This window comes from Dromiciops gliroides, chromosome 5, assembly GCF_019393635.1.
Source record: "Dromiciops gliroides isolate mDroGli1 chromosome 5, mDroGli1.pri, whole genome shotgun sequence".
NCBI classification, from domain to species: domain Eukaryota; kingdom Metazoa; phylum Chordata; class Mammalia; order Microbiotheria; family Microbiotheriidae; genus Dromiciops; species Dromiciops gliroides.
The window spans coordinates 174,365,425-174,388,783 of record NC_057865.1 but is presented as its reverse complement, the minus strand read 5'-3'; the positions used below and the strand labels follow the sequence as shown (position 1 = coordinate 174,388,783).

The 23,359-nt window shown below is 41.1% G+C and overlaps 2 protein-coding genes across 3 annotated transcripts in view; both read left to right on the top strand.

Annotated features, from left to right (window-relative positions):
* Window positions 1–9,741, top strand: part of ARNTL2 (aryl hydrocarbon receptor nuclear translocator like 2) — a 109,782-nt gene extending 100,041 nt beyond the window's left edge. Inside the window, 2 exon segments of the mRNA XM_043967416.1 lie at window positions 1,178–1,286; window positions 6,917–9,741. Coding sequence (XP_043823351.1) covers window positions 1,178–1,286; window positions 6,917–7,053 — 246 coding nt within the window. The 3' untranslated portion in view covers window positions 7,054–9,741.
* Window positions 9,742–20,844: 11,103 nt separating this feature from the next.
* Window positions 20,845–23,359, top strand: part of RBM17 (RNA binding motif protein 17) — a 42,069-nt gene continuing 39,554 nt past the window's right edge. For both annotated transcript variants that reach the window (XM_043968301.1, XM_043968299.1), the window contains exon 1: window positions 20,845–20,996. The gene's annotated coding sequence lies outside the window, so the exon portion shown is untranslated. The remainder of the gene's footprint in view (window positions 20,997–23,359) is intronic.

The following is a 23,359-nucleotide window of genomic DNA, read 5'->3' as shown; positions in this document are numbered from 1 at the left end:
ATTTTCTTTCAAAAAAAAAACAACTTTGGGGCAGCTAGATGGAGCAGTGGATAAAGCACCGGCCCTGGATTCAGGAGGACCTGAGTTCAAATCCAGCCTCAGACACTTAACACTTACTAGCTGTGTGACCCTGGGCAAGTCACTTAACCCCAATTGCCTCACCAAAAAAAACCCAACAACAACAGCAAGAAAAAACCAACTATATATAAAAATGTTTATTTAAGGAGGGCAGCTAGGTGGTCCAGTGGATAAAGCACCAGCACTAGATTCAGGTGGACCTGAGTTCAAATCTGGCCTCAGACACTTGACTTTTACTAGCTATGTGACCCTGGGGCAAGTTACTTAACCCCAATTGCCTCACCTAAATAAATAAATAGATAGATAGATAAATAAATAAATAAATTTTTTTTTAATTAAAAAAAAAACTTTGTACCTTATCTGAGGGAAAATAAGAAATTAAAGCATCAATGGGTAAAAGTAAAAGGTACAGTTTTTCTTGTTTTTTTTTAAGATAGGAGCAGATAAGGTGAAAGAAATAAACTAATATTTAAGGGAACAAATCACATTCTGTCATTAGTAAATCAATATCAATTAATCAAGCAATAAACCTATATTTCTATGTACTACATACTTGGTGCCACACACTATGCTAAATATTAAGTACTATGTGCAGACACTGTGCTAAGTACTAAGATATCCTAGGTAGTACAGATGGATGCCTTTTGGAAAAGTATAATGGAGATAGTGGGATGGAAGGTAGGGGTGAGAACAGGTAATGACCAATGAGGTCTCAAAAGGAGAGGAAGATGAGAAACTTCCAATTTCCTGTCTCCTCCCTTTAAGGTGATGAGACAGTAAAGACATATGAAAACAAGTTAAGTGCTCTGTGCCTAAGCAGTATGAAAAGTTTTTGATCATTCTGTTTCTTTCTCTAAGACAGTATTTTAGCAGGCTTGTAATATATTTGATTCTCTCATTACTTCCTGTCTTAATCCTGAAGTAATTGTCACTTGACGTATTTATTATTCATGTTCCTTTCTATATTAATCTCAAACCACCCCCAATCTTTCCTTCTGGTTTCCCTATCCACCCACCTACAATTATACTTCCATCAAGGTTTTGATTTCATTTAATTGCAAAGCTTACTTACCACTCATTTTTCCTCTTGTCTTTCTAGGTGCCAAATAAAGAGCTGATTCAGTTATGTTCTTCTGAAATAGGAAACCATGAGCCTTCAGGGCAAAGCCTTGGCATAATTTCTTTCTCCAGCAATGAACCACTGCTCAGTAAGTTGTCTTTGGCACCTGCTGATCATTTTAATTCTACAAAGACCCCTTATCCCACTAAATTTTTAGGCCCAGTAGACCTCTCTAAAGGAGAACCTTTTCTTGAAAACTCAGATTAATCTTTTAAATGAGTCAACCAAATGAATAAATTTTGAGTGTAACATTGATGATACATAGTGGAGGTAGTCTGTGAGTGTGCCATTAAATTAATAAGCAAAATAATAAGCAAATATGTTTTCAGTTACTAATAAGCATATAGAGAAAGATAATGTAACTTTGCATACCCATTTTCAAGACTAGTACAGTATGGATACAGGAAAAGAATCCTATATGTAATATATTTTTTTTATTTTTGAAACTTCTGTATAGAATAAAATTAGGTTAATTATAAAATATATCATCATAATTGTAATAATTCATATTTGCTTGTAGAAATGAATGACCTTATGATAATGATTCAGCATTAGATCTTTGCCATCAGAAATTACATTGATCCGTAACAATTGGAATGACACCACCTGCTGGAGACTTACTGTAGAAAAGCTCCGTCGTGAGGTGAATGTCTCTGAGGGCAAGACCATGCGTCTTTTCTTTGGCGTCAGGAAGTAATGTTTGCTTGTGGGAGGAAGAAGGGGGAGCCTGGTGCTCTGACTTGCGCTCTTTCCTGTGGACTCTGGCGGAGAGCGGAGCTAGAAATGTGCTCTCTCTTTAATAGATAGATGAATCTAGGCCTTTCCTTCTCTCTTTACCAAATTCTTATTCTCCTTAATAAACGCTTAAAAGTCTAACTCTTGCTAAAGCTTATAATTTATTGGCGACCACTCATTAGATATTTTAGACAGTTTAGCTAGAAATTTCCCCTTAACAATCCATAAAAATTTAAGAACATTTTACTTAATACTTACAATCTACAAACCACATGGAAAGAAAAGTTTTCAAAACATAATAACTTAATAGAAGAAAGTAAAACTACATGAGAACAAGAATACAGGTCTAGTCAAGGGTATACTCTCCTTAGTAAAAAAAAAAAAAAAAAGAATAACAGAAGTAAAATAGAGTTGAGTAGTTCTTCTTTCTTTCTATTATAATATCATTGTCCCATCTACAGTAGTAGCAAGTAGGGTTGCTATCTTTATCTTTCTCTCTTTTTTAATCATTCTCTAGCCCTTAATAAAGGAAAAAAGTCCCCCCTTTCCCGTCTTTAGCTTTCCTTGCTAGGTTCAACTCATTCTAGACTTAAACTTCCCTCACATTCTTAAGTTACTATGATATGTTTGATATTTATTCTGTTACCTGTTCTAAGTTCTATTTGTGAATATCTTTTAAAAATCTGTTATTCTATATAGCTACTTACTTCTTTTTTTTATTTTTATAAAACTCTCCCTTCTGAAAAGTAATTGACCAAAAAAGGGATAAAGAGAATCATAGGAGATAAAATAGACAATTTTGAGTATATAGAATCAAAAATTTTTTTAACAAAAAAAAAATCAATGCTGTTAAAATTATAAAGGAAACTTAACTTAGGAAAATTTTGCAGAAAATTTCTCTGAAAAAGATTCAAAGGATCTTTTCTAAAGTAAATTGATACAACTATATGATAATAAGAACCATTCTCCAATAGATAAATGGTCAAAAGATATGAACAATCAGTTCTCAAAGAAAGACAGTTATCAATAGTCATATAAAAAAGGCTCTAAGTCACTAATAATAAGAGAAATGCAACTTAAAACATTTCTGAGGTTCCACCTCATGTTCATTGGCAAAGATAATATAAAGGAAATGAACTGTAGAACTATAAACACACAAAAATGCTCTTTGGAGAGATGTGAATTGATCCACTATTCTGGAAAGTAGTAAAAAGTCAGTAAACTATGCATCTCCTTAGACCCAGGGATACCACCACTAGGCATATTTTAAAGAGATCAAAAAAAGAGGGGAGGAGAGTGTTATGGGGAATGAGTAGTGGAATAGTGATAATGATGATTGGATTTGTGTTGTTTGACTCTGTTACAAGGGAAGACTTTTGGGGGGAGGGTATGGGGAATGAGTGGAAGGATAGTGATAAAACAAAAAAGAAAAGAGTATCAGTGAAACAGGGAAGAGTGCAGGGGGTAGTTCAGAAGAGGTCATAAATAAGTAAGGCAGTCTCAAAACTGCCCTAGGGGCGGCTAGGTGGGGCAGTGGATAAAGCACCGGCCCTGGACTCAGGAGTTCCTGAGTTCAAATCCGGCCTCGGACACTTGACACTTACTAGCTGTGTGACCCTGGACAAGTCACTTAACCCCCATTGCCCCGCAAAAAACAAAAAACTAAAACTGCCCTAACAGTATTTAAATTTAATATACGCTTTAAAAAATCTAAGTAGGGGGCGCAGCTAGGTGACACAGTGGATAAAGCACCAGCCCTGGATTCAGGATGACCTGAGTTCAAATTCAGCCTCAAACACTTGACACTTACTAGCTGTGTGACCCTGGGCAAGTCACTTAACCCTCATTGCCCCACAAAAAAAAAATCTAAGTAGGTTTGTAAAATTAAATACACTTACAGTGTGATATACAACTCTCTTTTTCTTTTCTTCTTTGTATGAGGAAATGATGTTTACTGATGCTTGTCAAGTGTATAATAATAAAAAAGAAACATTTTTCTTGAAGTCTTTCTTTTTGGCAGCTTGCAATATTTTCTCCTTGACCTGAGAGCTCTGGAATTTGGCTATGATATTCCTAGGAGTTTTTTGGGGGGGGATCTCTTTCTGGAGGTGATCGGTGTATTCTTTCAATTTCTATTTTAGCTTCTTCTTCTAGAATTTCAGGACAATTTTCCCTGAGAATATCTTGGAAGATGGTGTCTAAGCTCTTTCCTTAATCATGGTTTTCAGGTAGACCAATAATTTTCAAATTATCTCTCCTGGACCTATTTTCCAGGTCAGCAGTTTTTCCCAGAAGATATTTTACATTGCCCTCTGTTTTTTTATTCATTTGGATTTGCTTTATTGTGTCTTGGTTTCTCATAAAGTCACTGGCTTCCATTTGTTCAATCCTAATTCTTAGGCAATTATTTTCATCAGAGAGCTTTTGTACCTCCTTTTCCATTTGACTTTTTAAGCTGTTGACTTTTTTCTCATGTCTTTCCTGCATCACCCTCATTTCTCTTTCCATTTTTTCCTCTACCTCTCTAATTTTATCTTCAAAGTCCTTTTTGAGCACCTCTATGGCCTGAGACCAATTCGTATTTTTCTTGGAAGCTTTAGATATAGGGGCCCTGATGTTGACATCTTCCTCTGAGGGTGCCCCATGGTCTTCCTTGTTACTGAAGAAACTTTCTATGGTCTTCACCTTTCTCTGTCGGCTCATCTTGCCTTTCTTTTACTAGACTTTTAGCTCCTTAAAGTGGGGCACTGTTTCCAGGCTGCAGTATCCCAAGCTTAAGAAGTCCCAGGTGGTATGATTTAAGGAGAATCAGGTTCTTCCCTCACCCGGCCTGTTTCCTGGTCCTAGATGACCCCAGACCAACTTGCCAATCAACCAGCTTTGTGTGTTGTGGTTGTTAGCTCTGATGAGCCTGTGCCCCTCCCCCACCTGGGCCACTTCTACTCAAGCCTACCACCTGGTTCTCAATAGGGGTGTAAAATCCAAGTTCTGCCTTAGCACCAGCATAGACCCCTGTAGTCTCTCCCCTGCCCAGGGCTCAGCCCACTCACCAGACTATGAGCTTAGTTCCAGATGACACTGGTGCTTCAGCTGATTCAGAGGCTCTGGGGGGGTCTCCTTCTCTGGTGAGGCCTTCCTGGGACTGGATCTGTGTCAGGGTGACTGTGGGGTTGGGCTCGATTCCCGTATTAGCACAGCAGCTCCCTCCTTCTGACCTTCCAAGACGTTCTTGGTTAGAAGATCATTTCAGCACATTCTTCTGTGAGTTTTGCTGCTCTGGGCATTTTCCTATGACCTTATTTGGATGTTTTTTGGAGCAATCGTGTCATGAGTTTGGGAGCTCACTGCTTTTCCTCCACCATCTTGACTCCCAAGAAACATTTTTCAAATAAATAAACTCTCCCTTTTCCTCATTGAAATAATTTGTGTTTGTGTCATCTAAATTTTATTCTTAGAGTTGTAGAGCACAATTACTAGGCGCAGTCCAGTATTCATCCTCTCTCCCTCCTAATTTAACCTAATTTAACTGAACTTATTTATCTTTTTATCTCACTCAGTTGAAAGGGGGGAATGTGGTAAAAAGTTTTAACAGTCGGTTAGATAATGGAGAGACGCCAGTTTTTTTTTTTAGGACCACTCTTTTGGGGAGGAGACCAACGGCATGAGCTACGCACGCCAGTCCACCTGCTGTGCACGTCAGACTGCCTGCTAGCACTCCACTTCCAGGGTGCGAGCTTAAAAGGCAAGGAGAGAACAGAAGTGGAGCCTTTTTTCCTGCTCCGCTGGTCTCCTGGCTGCGCTGCACAGACAGACTCGGACTGGAGTTTGACTCGGCCCGGCTCTCGGTTAACAGCATGCGCTTGACTCGGTCTCTCTCCCCAAAGGTGGCCTTCGGCTTTTGGTGAGTTTTATACAGAATATAGACTAAGCCTAGACTTAAGATGATTTGTATTGTATTTCTACTTTCCTATCCTTCTAATCAACATCACCTTGTGACTACAATACAATAAAGGCTCTATCTAGAAAACCAGAAGCTTCTTCTATTTACTAGTCTGGGAGATAAATTAAGGGAAAGATTAAGTAGGGTAGATTTATGATCTAATATTCATTTTAATCTCACAGAGTATACCTTAACTCTTGGGCCAATTTACCTTGTAGAGTCTTTGATAATAGAATCTGCAGTATCCTTTCAATGGACTTTTTGAAGTCTACTCTCCCCCACATTTGACACTCTGAATCAGTTTATACCTCACTTTTCCTTCTTTGTCCATTATGAACAATGGGAATAGTCACATCCCTTCAAGTTTCTTTTCATTTCTATTTCAGAATCAGATCCAGAACAGTTGTTGCCTTTCTAGTTTTCTCCATTTTCAAAAATAGAAGTCAAGAATCTATCAGCTATTCCACTTTTAACAGAGAGAAGCCTCCAACTACAGTCCAGACAGCTGAAGTCTCCCATCACTACTATATCATTCCTTCAAACCAGACTTAAAATAAGCTTCTGGAACTCGTCATTTATTTCCTTCTTGTGGGTTGGTGGTCTGTACTTTACTCCTACAATAATATTGCTTCTGTTTCGGGGCAGCTAGGCGGCACAGTGGATAGAGCACCGGCCCTGGAGTCAGGAGGACTTGAGTTCAAATATGACCTCAGACACTTAACACTTACTAGCTGTGTGACCCTGGGCAAGTCACTTAACCCCCATTGCCCTGCCAAAAAACAAACAAACACACACGAAAAAATATTGCTTCTGTTTCTCCCCACCATTAATCCTCATCCAAATATCTAGATGCTCTCTACCATGCTTCCCCGCTTTGCATTTGTAGACTATATAGTGAGAGTATATCTTCTTGGTATTCAATGCTACCCCACCATGCCTTTTATCTAATCTCTATCCCTTGTTGAATCAGGTATAACCTTCTCTTGTCATATTATTCCATTAACCCTCCTTATTTACTCTGTGTCTCTTTTACAATTTGTTAGGTGACAACACTCAGCTGGATTTTGATGCAATGTGTGACAATGATGACACTGCCATGGCTGCCTTCATGAATTATTTAGAAGCAGAAGGAGGTCTGGGGGACCCGGTTGACTTTAGTGACATCCAGTGGACACTCTAGCTCTTGTCTTTCTCTACAAATGAGTAGTGTATAAAGGTGTTTCATATACAAGGACTGTATATTCCTCAGTACTGTATTAATACTCTTGTAACCTTTCATTCAAGTTATTGATCTACTGATTTGTACTGAATTGCAACCTGCTGATGGACTAGCTGCAGTTTTTCCACCACTGGAGAGCCTCAGAGTTTAATACTAATTCTTTATAGAATGAGATTGCTTATACCCATGGATTGACTATTTTATGCTAAAATGTTCTTATCCCCCATCCCCCAAAATGTGCATTGTATTAAGTATCTGTGTTCCTTGTATGATAGTACTTGTTTCTTTGTGTGATATTTGAGTTCATGGGATGAATTTACATCATGGATTTTTCTTTTCTTTCTGGATCATCAATAAGGGCGAGCTTGTGTTATTTGATATGTTTTCAATACGTTGAGTATGCAGCTTTTAATTGACTATGGGGTTTACAGATTATAAGGACAAGATGAGTACCACAGAATTGAAAGGATGATGCTACTTGTAACACAATCACACAGGATAGTGCGTGCACTCTTTATAGGATAGATAGCACAGGCACCAAAGCAGGAGATAGAGGCTGAATCTGATCCTCTGAGTTAGATTCAGAGGAGGGGAGTGCAAAGAACACATGATGTAGAATCAGAGGATCTGAATCTGAAATCCAGTTCATCAATTACTGTCTATATGACTTTAGGCAAATCATTTCATCTCTTCAGGTCTCACTTTCCTCATCTTTAAAACGACAGACTTAAAACTAGATTGTGTCTAAGGTCCCTTCTAGCTCAGAATCCTATGCTTCTGTGTCAAATTACTTCTTAATCAAAGCTCGCAAAAAGTTTTGAGGAATTTGATGTTTTATTCGAAGGTGGATTTGTTGTTGATGTTGTTGTTGTTTCCTTAAGAGCTTTTTTAAGGTGCCTTAAAGCTAGGCTGTTGATTTCTTCCTATATGTAAATCAGTAGACTCTGCTAGTTACTCAGTATTCCTACTGTCCATTTTGGGCATGGAATTATGCATGAATTTTCGAGCTGGAAGGTACCTTAGTGATCCCTTCTCTTTATATCGATAAAGAAACTGAGGGCCAGAAAGATTAAGATTAAGTAACTTGCCCCAGGATATATGCTAAACAGGTCATATTTTGAAAAGTATTTGTACAGAAAGTAGTTACTTATGACTTTCTATGTTGAGAAAGGAGCAGGCCTCACTAACCAACCCAGGGACTGGTCACTGTTTTCCTTATATTTATGAGGATAAGTTGTCACTATTTCTCTTCAGAGTAATAAAAAAAAATAGTACCATTTTTAAACTTTGAAGATGAATAAGAAACTCAAGTTTAACAAAAATATGTAACATAGAAACAGTGCGGTATAGTGGATAGAGTTGGCCTTGGAATCAAGGTGACATGAAGTCAAGTCCTACCTATGACACATACTAGTTGTGTGACCCTGAGCAAGTCACTTAATTTCTCCATGTTTCAGGCAACTTTCAAAGACAAAGTTTCAGAGCAATTGCTGATAGGCCTTGACAAAGAGAGTTTCTTTATTGGAAGTAATTAAGTAATTAATCAATGTTGCTTGGTTTACTTGGAGAGGGAGATCCCTACACAGAGATAATCAGAGGTTCAGACAATGTTATTATTGGGATTAAGTAATTATTAAATACTAATGATTAAATTAAGGAGAAATGTTTAGTTGTAGCCTTTCAGGAGGATATAGTGGAAAGTAACTTTCCCCAAAACCTTGCACCAACAGAGACAGAACCTTGATCTAGCTAGAGTAATGGCTTAACCCAGTGTGGGATTTATGTTCTTATATAGGCACTAAATTTCAATTTTTCTAAGGAGACATATAGAGTACAGTAAGTTTATAAGTAGCAGTATCAATTAAACAAAAGTTCTCTGGAAATATGAAAAACATCACTGCCATGAGGGGGAGGACAAGTTAGCACATATTACTTAGAAAAACATCTTGCTGTCACAGGATCCTGGTATGTGTTACTAGGTAATGCATAAATTCTGGATCTTGAGAACCTGGGAAAGGCCCAGCCCATTTTTAGGCACAGAAAATCTCTAGAGGGATAGGTTTGACCTGAGACAACCTGAGCTATATTTTCAGAACTGAAGGCAGACCAAAGGATCCCATCTGCTTGGTGGGTTTATCCAGGTCTCCAATGCTTACCTCAAAACTAATGAGCCCAGGGGCAGCTAGGTGGTGCAGTGGATAAAGCACCTGGATTCAGGAGGACCTGAGTTCCAATCTGCCTTAGACACTTGACACTTACTAGCTGTGTGACCCTGGGCAAGTCACTTAACCCCCATTGCCCCACAAAAAAAACAAAAACAAAAACTAATGAGCCCAGCTAGGGTACAGTTGGATTTGAAGGGGTCATTACTAGGTATGTTCTTGAAAGGCTCATGGTGCCAGAACTTGAAGCAGGGTTTTCAGGTGTGGCAGATCTCTGTTTTATCTACTTACCACAAAACTTTTCCTCCTTCAAAATATAGGCTTTCATATGGGCCATTGAGAAAAAAGACCAGTTGGTCTCTGGAGAAATGATTAATAATAAAAGCATATATATGTGTATATATATAAATATAAATTGCTTTAAGGTTTGCAAAGCACTTTACAAATATTATCTCATTTGATTGTCACAACAGCCCTGGGAAATAGGTGCTATTTTTATCCCCATTTGACAAATGAGGAAAGGAAGACTAAGAGAAATTAAGTGACTTGTCTGGGGTCACATAGCAAGGAAGTGTCTGAGAATGGATTTGAACTCAGGTCTAATTGAATCTAAGTCCAGCACTCTATCCACTTATCGGCCTCTTAGCAGGTGACCCTGTACTATATCCTCCAGTCTTACACAGGACAGACCTCCCATAGGTCCTCTGGATCTGTAGCCAGAGGCATTTGCTTGAATGATACACAGTATAATACTAGGTTTTGGGTTTTTTGTTGTTGTTGTTTTTTAGTGAGGCAGTTGGAGTTAAGTGACTTGCCCAGGGTCACACAGCTAGTAAGTACACCAGGGCCAGTGCTCTATCCACTGCACCACCTAGCTGCCCCTATAATACTGTTTTATCACAGCTGGTAGGGGGATTTTTCTGGAAAGGTGTATGTTAACTACATGTTCCTGTTTAGAAGAAAGTAGAAAATGTATATGAATTTAAATTTATTTTTTCCTGCCACAAATGATGTACACATTATATTTTGGTGGAAAACAATATACTACTTTATATTATGTTGTATATTAGAGTAGAAAGAGCACTGAATTGAAAGTCAGGGAATTTGAGTTCTGGTACTGACTCTGCAATGAACTTGGCCATGTGACCTGGAGCAAGCCACTGGGAGCCTCACCTTCTTCATCAGTAAAAACAATTGGGTCAGACAAGATGATCTTTAAGGTCACATGGTATTTTGTCATTATAATACACAGGACTTAAACACTGGGGTCAGAATCCAGTGTATTGTATGAAGGGATTATGTTATTCAGGTGGGCCAAAAGAATGGTTCATATTATTTACCTGTGAATAACAATTCTATGAAGCATTATTAAGAGTAGAGTACACCTCATGTGGCACAAAGTCAGGATATAAATGCATAACTATTCATGTACCAATTTCTTGTAAAATTTATCTAAAATTAGAGAAGATTAAGCCATCTGAAAATTATCAGACTTTTTTTTTACAGGATCGATGAATGAACAAATCAAATTTAAGGTGTTATCACATTGTTTAGTAGTGTACTTAATTTGCTTCAAAGTAATTGAGAAAAATGCAAAAAAAAAAGACTTGAAAATAGATACATTGGTAAACAAAAAAAAAGCTAAAGGAAAGTCTTAAGAATTTCATAAATGATGTGGTATTCACTGTAATGTAAACCAAAAAAAATGCAGATGTGGTGATGATGATCATGGTATTCACCGGGTGTATATATGTGATACAGGTATGTAAATATGCTTAAAAACTAATTTTTGGAGTATCTGTTTCAGTTGCAATCATTGTCATGATCTAGAGGCGACAATTATCCTCCAGAAGTGAAGATTAGAGTTATCTAGCGTTGGTGGGCAGAGCAGATAGAGACCCCAGAAACAACTTCTTACCCACTCCCCAAAAAAAGCCATTTTGAAAACAAATACTAAGTAGCCACTAGAGACCACTTTTTATGCATTGTTTTTTCATTGGAAATTCAATGTACCAAGCCAGATAGGACACTTGAGAGGCAGTTGTGACTCCCTTACATAGTATGAATTTACATTTGGTAGTTCTCAGTTAAACTTTCACTGTGCTACCATTAAAATAATGGATATTCTATAAGATATCTTATAGAACACATTTTTTGGAGAAGAGTCTAGATATATACTAGGCATTAAAAAAATAACTTGGTTGCATATTGATATAACCTTTGGCAAGAATTTCTTGGAGGAGAGTAAACCCCAGCAAATTTTGACCTTGGGAAGAAAGTCTGTTGAAATGTTTGCCTAACATCAGCTTTTGCAAACTTTCCCAATTGGAGACATAAACAATGTACGGGGCAACTGACTTACTCAATCTTTATTTTAGGTTGATGTTCACTAAACTAATTTGGCCCCAGAACACTTTGAAATTTGACATACACTATAGTCATATTTTTGTTTCTAAATGCTGGTCTGGCAGCATGGACTACCACTAGACTCAAGAAAAATTAGGGACTTTTGAAGCAGAAAAAAGAAAATTAAGCCTATTTTCATACCCTGGTATTGCCACATGTAAATAGATATTTTTGATACATGATTGCATTTTTAATATTTTGAAGAGGAAAGTATTACTTGGATTGACATATTCTTGCAGAACCTCTAATCATATCATGCTGAATGCTGACCAGGGTACAGGTCTGGTTTAGACTTCCTTTTATACATTTCTTAGCTCTTTTCTGATTCACCTGTATTTATGTGTTTGTACTTATTCATTGTGATCAGTAATGGAAAGGGAAAATTAAACTATATTTTATAAAAATTATGGGCTTAGGTGATTTTTAAAAATTATATCCGTTGGAGTTTTTTTTGTTTTTGTTTTGGGTGTTTTTGTGTGTAAAAAATATATCTGGAAAAAGCACAACATTGATGTTCCTCCTAAATAAAAGACAAAGGCTGGAGGGAGACTCTTGCCAGTGAACAATGAATTATAAATATCATCTGAACAGCCAGCAGACACACTTAAAATCTGAAATTATGTTATTAATCAACTATAACCATCCTTTTGTTTCTCTCTGTCTGAATATCTACCATTCTCCCCAAATCATCTGTTAAAATTCCCTTTCTCCACAGGCCTTTATTTGTACCTCTCACTTCTCTCAGAAGATGACCTCACCTCTTGCTTTGGAGAGATGAAGGCCATGTGTTATAAGTTCTACATTCTCCCAAACCTAAAAAGCTCTGTTCATTTCCCCCCCTCTTGTCTCTTTCTTTGCTCCAGTGTCGCAGCATGAATTGGCCTCTCTCTCCTCGTCTTCTAGCCTGGGATCCTATTCCCCTTCTCTTTCAGGAGTTTGCCCCACTTATTCCCAATCTCTAACTTCTTCCTGGTTCCTTTGTTGCTGCTCAGATTTCCTACATCCTTAAAAGGGCCTCACTGGGCAACAGGATCATCCTCCCATGCTATCACTCTATAGCTCACTGTCTTTTCCCTGCTAAATAAGTAGAAAAAAGTGGCATGGAGGAAGCAATTAAAAAATGCTTGAGGGAGTCCTAATAATGAAGACTAGCTTATGTTTCATCACTTCAAAATAGCACCAAATGTGCCAAATAAAATATAATAAACAACCAAAGAGAGGAAAAAAAGAAATCTGTAGAGGAAAAAAAATCTCATAGGAAAAATGAAAAGAGCAACTAAAAAATGTGTAGCACTAAAAAGGCCCAAACAACAATACTAACAAGATACCCAAATGCAAAAATGGATCTACTGGGGGCAGCTAGGTGGCACAGTGGATAAAGCACTGGCCCTGGATTCAGGAGTACCTGAGTTCAAATCCAGCCTCTGACACTTGACACGTGTGACCCTGGACAAGTCACTTAACCCTCATTGCCCTACAGAAAATGAAAATCTCAAATTATTATCATTTTCAAAAAATAAAAATAAAAAATGGATCCACCATAAAGATCTTCAAAGTAGTTTAGAAGCAGTATATGCTAAGTGAGAGGAAACCTAGCCTCTTGTCAAATGGATACAGAATCAATGAACAGAAAAAAAGACAAACATGATACTTGACAGCTCCAAGAGTCAGTGGAAAATCTCAATAAATCACTGCATTCTCTCTGGAATTAGAAAGGCCCATATAGAAAACAGGAGTACACAGGGAATAGAATAGATAACAAAACAGAAATTTAAAAACAAATAAACAAAAAAGCAGAACAGGGATACCTGTAATGCTAACAAATAAAAATATCAGAAATAGCAAGCAAAGTTTGGTAAACAAGGGGAGCATTACTTATCTTTCAGTAGATACAAAGAATCTGAAGACAAGTTTCAGGAAATGATAAAGAAAATTTCCTGGAAGTAGCAATTAAAGAAGGTACCCCCGTGTAATATCATAAGTCAGAAGAGCTATGTAGTTATTTGAAGGAAGTGGGGCTAGCCAAGTACAAGGAGTCAACTCTAGCAACCCCATGTGCTTTACCTAGTAGGGGTTTCTTCAAACATGGGTTGGTCCTTATGGAAAACAGGGGCCCTTTGGAGAGAGAAGGAGGGTTGTTTTGCATTGTTTACCTGTTCATCTGTTTATGCGTTTGGATATAAGTATTCTGGTGTTTTTGCTATTTCCTGTCAGGTCAAATAAAACCTGTTCTATATTTGATTTATTGTTGGTCTGAGTGCTTGCAAAGGAACTGAAGGTCCTTTATCTTTTCTGTGCAAACTTAGCCACAAGCATAATTTTGATCTAGCCAAGGAAAAGCTAGCCAGAGTCATTAAGTCAAAGAGCATATACATTTGTGAGAAGCTATCCAAAAATGGAACCTGGCCTGTGTAAACTTAAGACATTTGGTTCTGTACTGTGATAAAATAATGGAATTTGGCAGACGCCCAGGGGCCCCACCTGATTGATTTAGTATTGTTTGAATTGGGTGATAGTGAGAAACTGACTAAGTACCTACTTAAAGATGATTGGATGGAGGGCACACCTGGCTGGTCCTGAGTGTGTTACAGATGTCAGCAAGAGACCACTCTCAACCAGCCAGCTTGAAGGACCTCCTCTTTGGGGGAGGGAGAGAGGAATGAGGAAGTGGATGCTCACTCATAGAAGAACTCTCTTTTTGGTGAGGAGGAACCAGTGTGGTGGCAGATGGAGAACAGAGGGGGTCCCTTTTAGTCATTCGGACACTGGCTTGGCAGTGAGAGATTTCACATGGGCTGCTAGGAAAGGAAATTGCTTTCTTTCTCTCTGGCTATACTGAATTAGATCTGAACTAGGATTTCCATGCTATAAGGAATCTCTTCTCAGTATCTCTCTCTTCACTAACTTATATATTTTAATAAATCTTTAAAAGCCTAAACTCTTGCTGAATTTATCAGTGATTTTAGCCAGCTTCCCCCCCCCCCCCAAGACTTGGGCGGGGGGCAGATCAGAACCCACAATTTAGTTTTAAACAAGGAAAAGGTAGCTGAAGGCATTAAGTCAAAGAGAATATACATTAGGGAGAAGCTATCCAAAAATGTCCTAGGCCTTCTTTTCTCTCTCTCTATCATCTCTCTTTTGATAATTAGAATGTGGGCTCCTTGAGGGCAGGAACCATTTTTTTTTTGCTTTTATATTCTCAGTGTCTGGCATATATATATATACACATACACACACACACACACACGCAATTGGGGTTAAGTGATTTGCCCAGGGTCACACAGCTAGTATTAAGTGTCTGAGGTCGGATTTGAACTCAGATCCTCCTGAATCCAGGGCCAGTGCTCTATCCACTGTGCCACCTCACTGCCCCCCATACTGACTCTTGATGATCTAATCAGCTACAGGGTTTACCTGTCCACATGATTCCCAACTTTACGCATATAGCCCTCATCTCTTCTGAGCCCTAGGCTGGAATTACCAAATGCCTGCTAGACATCTCCATGTTCATACCTCATAGTCATCTCAAACTCAACATGTCTGAAACAGAAATCATTAACCTCTCCCAACCCATCCCTCTCCTAATTTCTACTAAGTACACTACAATCAGAGTCAGTAAACATCCATTAAGTACCTTCTATGTGTCAGGCCCTTGACTGAGCATTGAGGATACAAAGAAAAGGCAAAAGACAGTTTCTGCTTTTCAGGTACTAACAGTTTAATGGAAAAGACGATACATAAACAATCATGTGCAAACCAGATATGAACAACATATATTGGAGGTAACAGATTCTGAAGATCACGAAAGGTACTTGCATTAAGGAGAATCTGGAAAGTCTTTTTCTAGAAGGTGGGACTTTAGCAATGACTTGAAGAAAGCTAAAGAAGTCAGTAGGTGGAGATGAGCAGGGAGAGAATTCCAGGCATCGGGGATAGCCACTGAAAATGCCCAGAGTCCAGAGACGCAGTGAGTTATTCAAAGACCACCAGAAGTTGGTGTCACTGGATGCAAGAGTATTCTTCTGGTCACCCAGGTTGACAGCTACTCTCCTTCTCCCTCCCTCCCCATATACAATCCCTTGAAACTTCTTACTGATTTTACCTCTACCATATGTTAAAGGGTCCCCTGAACTTGCCTTTTTGAGTTGCCATATTTTCCAGAACCACTGGACCCAGAGCATGAAGAGGCTCTGAATGGATTAAGGTTAAAGGGCCCCCTTAGCTGACATAATTTGTTGTTGCGCCTGTGAGGGCCAAAATTTGATATACGGAGCATTATTTGGGTGACTCGCCTTAATATTGGAGTCCCGGAAATATGAGGGACTTTTTAGGCTTAACCCTCCCCTCTGAACTGCCCTTTTTAAATATTTCTCCCAGGCCAATAAGAAAGGAGCCTCTAAGCTTTAGTTCACAAAAGGATCAGCTTTTATTACTTGGGAATTAATTAAACAACAAAGGTGAAACTAATAAAAATCAAAGATAAGGAAATAGGACAATAGAAATACAGATAGATATTCTTAACTCTAAGCTTAACCCAGACCCTTTCCAATTTAGCTACTTCAAAGGAATTTAGGGTTTTCCGTAAGTGACTCATCAAACCTGAAAGTTTACAGTTGCTGACCAGAGACAGCAGTCACCTGAGACAGAGCACAAATATACGCCGCGCACCACCACAAGGGCCCAAGCCAAAAGCCCGAGTTCTGGAAAAACCCTGGAGTCCCAGAAGTAGCCTGCCTCCCTGCCGGGAGTGTTCAATCTCCCCTCCCCCAAGAACGGGAGGTCCTTCAAAAGCTGCCTTTGTAACCTCAGGGTGGCCAGGTATGGCCCTCCCAATGAGTTAGCTAAAAACGGGAATATTAATCTTTACCACAAATAATTTTTACCACACACCCCAACTGGAGTCCCTGTGTGTCCTTGTGAGGCAAGACAGGTGCCAGCCAGTCTGTGCCAGGCTGGGATACTGCTTGTGCAAATGGGGTCCTTTGCAGATGAGCAGACCCTCCTTTCTTCATAGTCTAGCACCCTAGACCCCACATGGGGTCAAATAACTGAATGTGGGGGTTGCTATAGCCTTGGTTCTGAACACACAACACAGGAACTTTTCACTGAGCATCGGGGTAAAAGTTTCTCAGGCAAAAAAGGATCCCGAATAGAAAGAATTTAAGAAGCAGTCTAGCAGTTCCCAAAGGAAAAGAATTTGGCTTTTGCCATCACCTTGCTTCTCCCCATGGGGAGTGGCCTTGTCTTTTTCCCCACTTTGGCGCACTGCTCCCCCCCCCCCCCAAGTCATACCCCTTCCCTTTGTCCAGCTCCCATAAAAATGTAAACTTCTGCAAGGACTTGTGAACTCTTTGCTCCTGCTTTGATTTCTGCTGCATGTTCACTCCTCTTGTGATTAAACCTGGTTTTCTGGTAAGTTCTGCAGGTGTGAATTCCTCTTCACATTTATCTTTCCACCCTGTTCCTGTCTTCTTCCTTCATACAACAACCTCCAGAGTTCAAGTCTCATTACTTTTTGCCTTGGCTATTTGACAAGAGCCTCTTAATTGGTTTCTTGCCCTTCTGTCCTCCTTATAAAAGCACAGCCCTAACTCACATCACAGTCCTGCTGAAGAAGCTCAAGAAGCCCTATTACCCCTAGGATAATAAAAAACCAAACACCTTTGTCAAGCAGGTAAGGCCCTTCAAAGTCTGGCTCAAATCTCTTTTCAGACTGATTTCATATTACTCCCCTTCACAGATTCTGTGTAATAGGACTCCTACCTGCTGTTTCTGTGCCTTTGTGAAGACTTCCCCCCACTCCCCCCATACTTGTAATACTCTTTCTCCTCATGTCTGCCTCTCATCTTCCTTCAGACTCAGCTCAGAAGCCACTTCTTTTAAGGGGAGACCTTTCTGATTTTCCTAGTTTTTAGTACTTCCTCTACTTTGAAGATCACTTTGGGGTTTTTTGTATATATTTGTATATTCACTTAAACTGTAGTATATTCTTTCCCCGCCCCCCTCCCCCATCCTCTCCCCCCCCCTCCCCAATGGAGGCTGTTGAAAGGTACGGACAGGTGTTTTGTTTTGGTTTTTGTCTCTGTATCCTTGTTACCTAGCACAGGTGTGTTCAACTGCAAAAATTTAATGAGCACAAAAACAAAAGTTCCAACGCTTATGGAACTTAACATTCTTGGAAAACAAAACAAATATGGACACAGGTTAAGTTGGGAGGAAGGAGGGGGCAGGGGGAATCCTTTTCTGTTTTGCCCAAACACAGACTATATTCCTGGGGACTGAACTTTGGGGAAAACTCATGTTCAGTAAAGCTAAGAAATCTTCCTACTCCTTCTTAACTAAGTCACTATGTCATTGGCAAAGCAGCTATTCCAAATCTTCTCATTTTCCCTCCTGTCTTCCAGGATACCAGCTGGGGGTGGGGGGGGGAGGGACCTCCCAAAGCTGACATCCCACCTTTCACTTCCACTGAAATGTTTGAGACCATTTGTTAACAGTCCCTTTTCCTCCTCCCAAGAGAAAGACGAGACTGGACCCTGGCTGTCTTTTGAACATCTCTTAACTCGATGTTTTCTAACTGAGGTCCCTGCCCTCAAGTCTGTCATCCCTGCACCCCATCTTCTACTTAGTTACAAAGATGATTTTTCTAAAGTTGAGATAGGACCACATTACCCTTACTACTCAAAAAAATTCCTGTGGATCATTATTGCCTCCAGGATCAAATACAAAGTCCTCGAGTCCAGCTTTTCAAGCTTTTTCCTAAGCGGGCCCCCTTTCTACTTTTCTTCTTCAAACTTTATTTCCTTCCACCCCCTTTTCTGGCCCACCTGTTCCTTGAACATGACACTCACCTCCAATGACTTTTCACTAGCCTGAAACACCTTCCTGATTCACTTAAGGCTTCTTAGCTTCCTGGCCTCTTCCAGACTCAGTTCAAATCCCATCTGTTCCAGAAGGCTTCTTCCCCAGCCTTCCCAGTTGCTGGTGCCTTTTCTTCTCAGGTTGTCTCCTATCTATCTTTTATCTCCCTAGTTAGTTAGGTGTTGTCCCCATTGGAGTATGAGCTCTTCGAGCTGAGCTACTGTTTTGCCTTGCTTTGTAATCCCCAGCCCTTAACACAATGCCTGACACATAATAAGCACAAATACTTATAGATGACTGACTTGCTAGCCTGTGAAGTTTTTCAGAGCACCTATATTACCTATAATTGAGGGGACATTTACTAGTTACCTCTTTGGGCTTGGGTTAGCCTCATCTATAAAATGGAGACTATAATATTTTACTACCTTTCTCACAGGATTTCTGTGAGTAAAGCACTGCAGTTATAAGCCAACATGAGTTATTATTATTATTTTATTATTAGAACGGTCATGAGTTGAATGGGAGAAACTGTTGTTCCTAATTTGTTCTTTTTTGTTTTGTTTTGGGTTTTTTTGTGGGGCAATGAAGGGTTAAGTGACTTGCCAGGGTCACACAGCTAAGTAAGTGTCAAGTGTCTGAAGGCTGGATTTGAACTCAGGTCCTCCTGAAGCCAAGGCCGGTGCTTTATCCACTGCACCACCTAACTGCCCCCTAATTTGTTCTTGAAGAGGACTGATGACAGCAGGAAGGTGATGTCTTGACTTGCAAGTGAATTGGATTTAAGTGAGACAGGACTGTGCTAAGTCTCACTCTCTCCTCCAGAGCCATCTGTGTCCAGTGGCAAGATATAGATTAGGATGACTGGAGATGGCCCCAATGCAGTGGGAGACCCTGGCCTTTTAAACTAAGGTCCTGGTAAGAATGGAAGCAGAAGATTCATAAAAGAATCAACCTGGGGGAAAGGAAGAACCCTCAGAGTTTCTGGCTAGAACAGAAACAATTGCTATTCACACTCACTCTGAGCCATCAAAACCCAAACAATGACCAAGTGAGGTTTGGGTTGGGACCTATATTGGCCAATCAGTGAGTGCCAGAATGATTTGAAAAGCGATTCCATTTGGACCCCAATGGCTTTATCAAATCCTGCTTTTATAGAGTTCTATTTAAAGAAATCCATAAATAAAAACTATAGGAGACAAAAGAGGTTAATGGGAGGACAATAAGGAGAATGAGGACAGGCCTCTGTAGAGGCCCCGCCCCTATTCAAGGAGCTAGGCAGTCTCCCCTCCTTTTCTGCCTACCATGGCGCCCCCCACCAGGAGGTTTATCCTGAAGCCCAGCTCCTCCCTCCTGCTGCGGCTGATCTACAAAAGAAATGGGTTGAAATGTGACCTAATCTTGCTGCAGATGACAAACCACCTTAAGAAAAGAAGGCAGGGGCAGCTAGGTGGCACAGTGGATAGAGCACCGGCCCTGGATTCAGGAGGATCTGAGTTCAAATCAGGTCTCAGACACTTGATACTTACTAGCTGTGTGACCCTGGGCAAGTCACTTAACCCCAATTGCCTCACAAAAAAAAAGAAAAGAAAAGAAGGCAGCCAAATTGAAGGAAAAATATGAAAGGGCTATCACTGCATCCTAAAAAAAAATTAAAGAAAAACATGGGATCAAAAAGTTTGAGAGCTGTGGTCCTAAGGAAAGCCGTTGTTCCTAGAAATAGGAAAGGTGTAGGCATGACCAAGTGAATGGCAATGGGGCTAAGTTCTCTTCCCTACTGGTTGGAAATCCATCCTGTGGTTCCTTCAGCACCATGCTCTTCAAATGAATCAGAAAGAGCGGTAGGGTTCGAATTCTGCCTCTGGACACTCACTAGCTGTGTCGTCAATCTGGGCAAGTCATGGACTCGGTTTCCTCGTATTGGACGGGGTGACTTCTAAACCATCAGAGAGAGAAGGAAAGAGGCTAGGGGGAGGGTAGCAGGAAGGGGGGTCCAGGTGCCGTCCAGTTTACCACCTGGATCGTACGGCCTGCTAAACGCGTGCCTGGACAGCTGGGAACATGTGCTCGTCCCCAGGGTCCCTTCGCAAAAACTGAGAACCTTGTTGCAAAGAAGGGGAGAGGAGCGGGAGAGTGAGACGTGCTTCTGGCCTCCGACCGACAGAGGTCGCACGAGAAGAAACAGACACCTTCTCCTCCCACCTAGCCCTGTCCTTCTCTCCCCTCCGCAGACCGTGAGTCGGAGCTGCTCTACGCATTTGGCGCAGGGATTCGTACTGAGCGCGGCCGCAGGGCCTCCTGACGCTTACGCCGTTTGCGTAGAGAATCTTTCTCCCGCCTGGCTTCCGGAGCCGCTCTACCCTTACGCGGTTGGTGGAGGCGCGGAGCTTGCGCACTTTGGCTCGGTAGTCCCGGCCGCCTCCAGCCCTGCCGCCGCTGTTGCTCCGGCCCATGGGGAAAGTCAGCCGGGCCTCCCGGGTGAGTAACCTACTTCAGCTCCTCGCCCTCGCTCCCAACCCGCGCCGGGCCGGCCCCCGACCTGCTTTCCCGAGGCCCATGCAGGCCTGGCCCGAGCGAGAACGCCGGCCCCGGCCCACGGCCCCCGGCCCCCTGCCCCGGGCTCGGGCCGGCTCTAGGCCGCGCTGCTGAGGGGCTGAGGGAGATTGGTCAGTCGCCTCGGGCCGGGACCTCCCGGGCCTCGGACACCTGTCGTGTCGGACACTCGGGTCCCCTTCGAGGTCTTTGCTGGCCCCTCCTCCCACCTCTCTCTGATCGCCTGCTTGTTCCCCCTTGTCTCCTTTCTGAGAGTTAAGAGCGCCCTGCTCTTGGCCTCACCCGATACCCCCAACCCCTTCCTGCTTCCCCCTGCCATCCCCCGTATTATCCCGCCTTCCCTCCCTGCCTGCTGCCCCCCTTTTTGTGCTACCCTTCTCTCTCTGCTACCCTCACCACCTCCTTGTTCCTCTTTTCTTCTAAGAGTGAGGAGTACCCTGCTTTTGGGTTTTTCCTGCTACCCCCTCCCTCACCCCACTTACTACCCTCCTTCACCCCCTGTCTGTTGTTACCCTCTTTCATCCTCTTTTTGCTTCTCCCTTTCTCCTACCCCACCCCATTCTTGCTACCCACCTCTCTATCCCTTCCGGTTACCCCCCTTTTATTCTATCCCCACCCCTTCCTACAACCTTTCTGTCACCCCCTGCCTGCTACCTTTCCCTTACTCCCTCTTATCCCCTTTCTTTATCCCCTTCCACCCTTTTTCCTGTTATCAACCCTGTGACCCCCTTCTTGCTGTCCTATCTCTGAACGCCTTCCTGCTACTCCTGCGACCCCTTTCTTGTTCCCCCTTCCTCTTTCTTTACCTCTGATCCCTTTTCTGCTACTCCCCTTCTACCCCCTTCGAAGCATAGACAGTACTCCTATCCTTCCTCCTACCCCCACCCCCGCCCCCTCTTGCTTTTTTCTATCTCATCTCTGAACTTCTTGCTACCCTCCCTGACCCCCTTCCTCTTTTCTTTCCTTCAATTCCTTCTTCCTCCCTTCTTCTTCCTTTTTCTCTTCACCTTTCCCTTTCCTCCTCTTCTTTCTCACTCTAACTGCCTTCCTCTTCTTCCCTTTCTTTCTCTCTCCCCCTTTTCCCTTTTAGAGACTCTTCAGAAACAGATCACTAGCCTGGTGCAGAGACATATTATAGAATTGCTGGTGGACTAAAATGATCATTTTGTTTTTTCAAAAAGTGAAGGCACTAGTGAAAGGAATTGGTTTCTGGGGTGGAAATGTTGGAAATCTTAGACAAAGTGACTACTCCATTCTAGTATTTATAGGTAGATTTAGGGAGAGAAAGCTGGGCATAGTTTGGCATATATTCTTGGTTTGGGGAGAGTAGATTTCGAGTTTTCTGAGAAAGGATGGGGTAGGATCCCACAGACTAATACCCAAAGTCTGCCTAGGAGCTATAAGAAGCAACAAAGAATGAATTGTGAAAACACAAAGAATACTATCTGATGAGGAGAGGAGAGACTTATCCAAAGAGAGTAGTAGTATGTGCACAGAACTAAGACACATGGAAGTTATCTGCATGGTCTGGTAACAGAATAGATTGGGTCCTTTAAAAGTAGTGTCAGGAATGCTGAAGCTCAGAATGAGAGTAGATAGGCAAAGAAAGGTAAGAACAACAGTAGCAAAAGGAGGGGTGGGGGAGCTAATAAGTTTTGGGGAAAAAGAAGAGGATCAAAAAAGTACCCTGGTGCGCAAAGTAAATGAAGTGACAACCATCAGCAGAAAGGGGGAGCTGCTGTACTCATTTTTATTGTTTTATCTGATAAGGAAAATATTTGGATTGTAAAGGAAGCCAAAAAATGACCAGAGGGAGATGATCAGAGATATAAATAGGGAGAAAGTTACAAAGCATTTAGCTCACCTTAATGATTTTGAGTTACCAGACCCCAAATAATTAGATCTTAGAGTACTGAAAGAACTGACAGATGTTATTGTTGCTTAGCCATTCTAGGGTGATAGCTTAAAGTTTCAGGGGGACAGACAGTTCTGCAGCATGTAAGAAGTTAGTCAGCAGGCATTTATTAAATGTCTGCTATGTGTGGAGGACAACTGTGATTGAGGATATAGAAACATGGAGTGCCTTGTTTGAGGACCAAGCAAGGGAGAAAGCGTAGATTGATTGTGGATTACCAGAGGGAGGTGCCATGTAAGGTGTAAGAAGATAGGAAAGGTAGGAAGGGGCTGAGTTATGAAGGACTTTAAAAGCCACACAGATTTTATATTTTATCCTGGGAGGTAATAGGGAACCACTGGATTTCATTGAATGGAGAGGTAACATGGCCAGG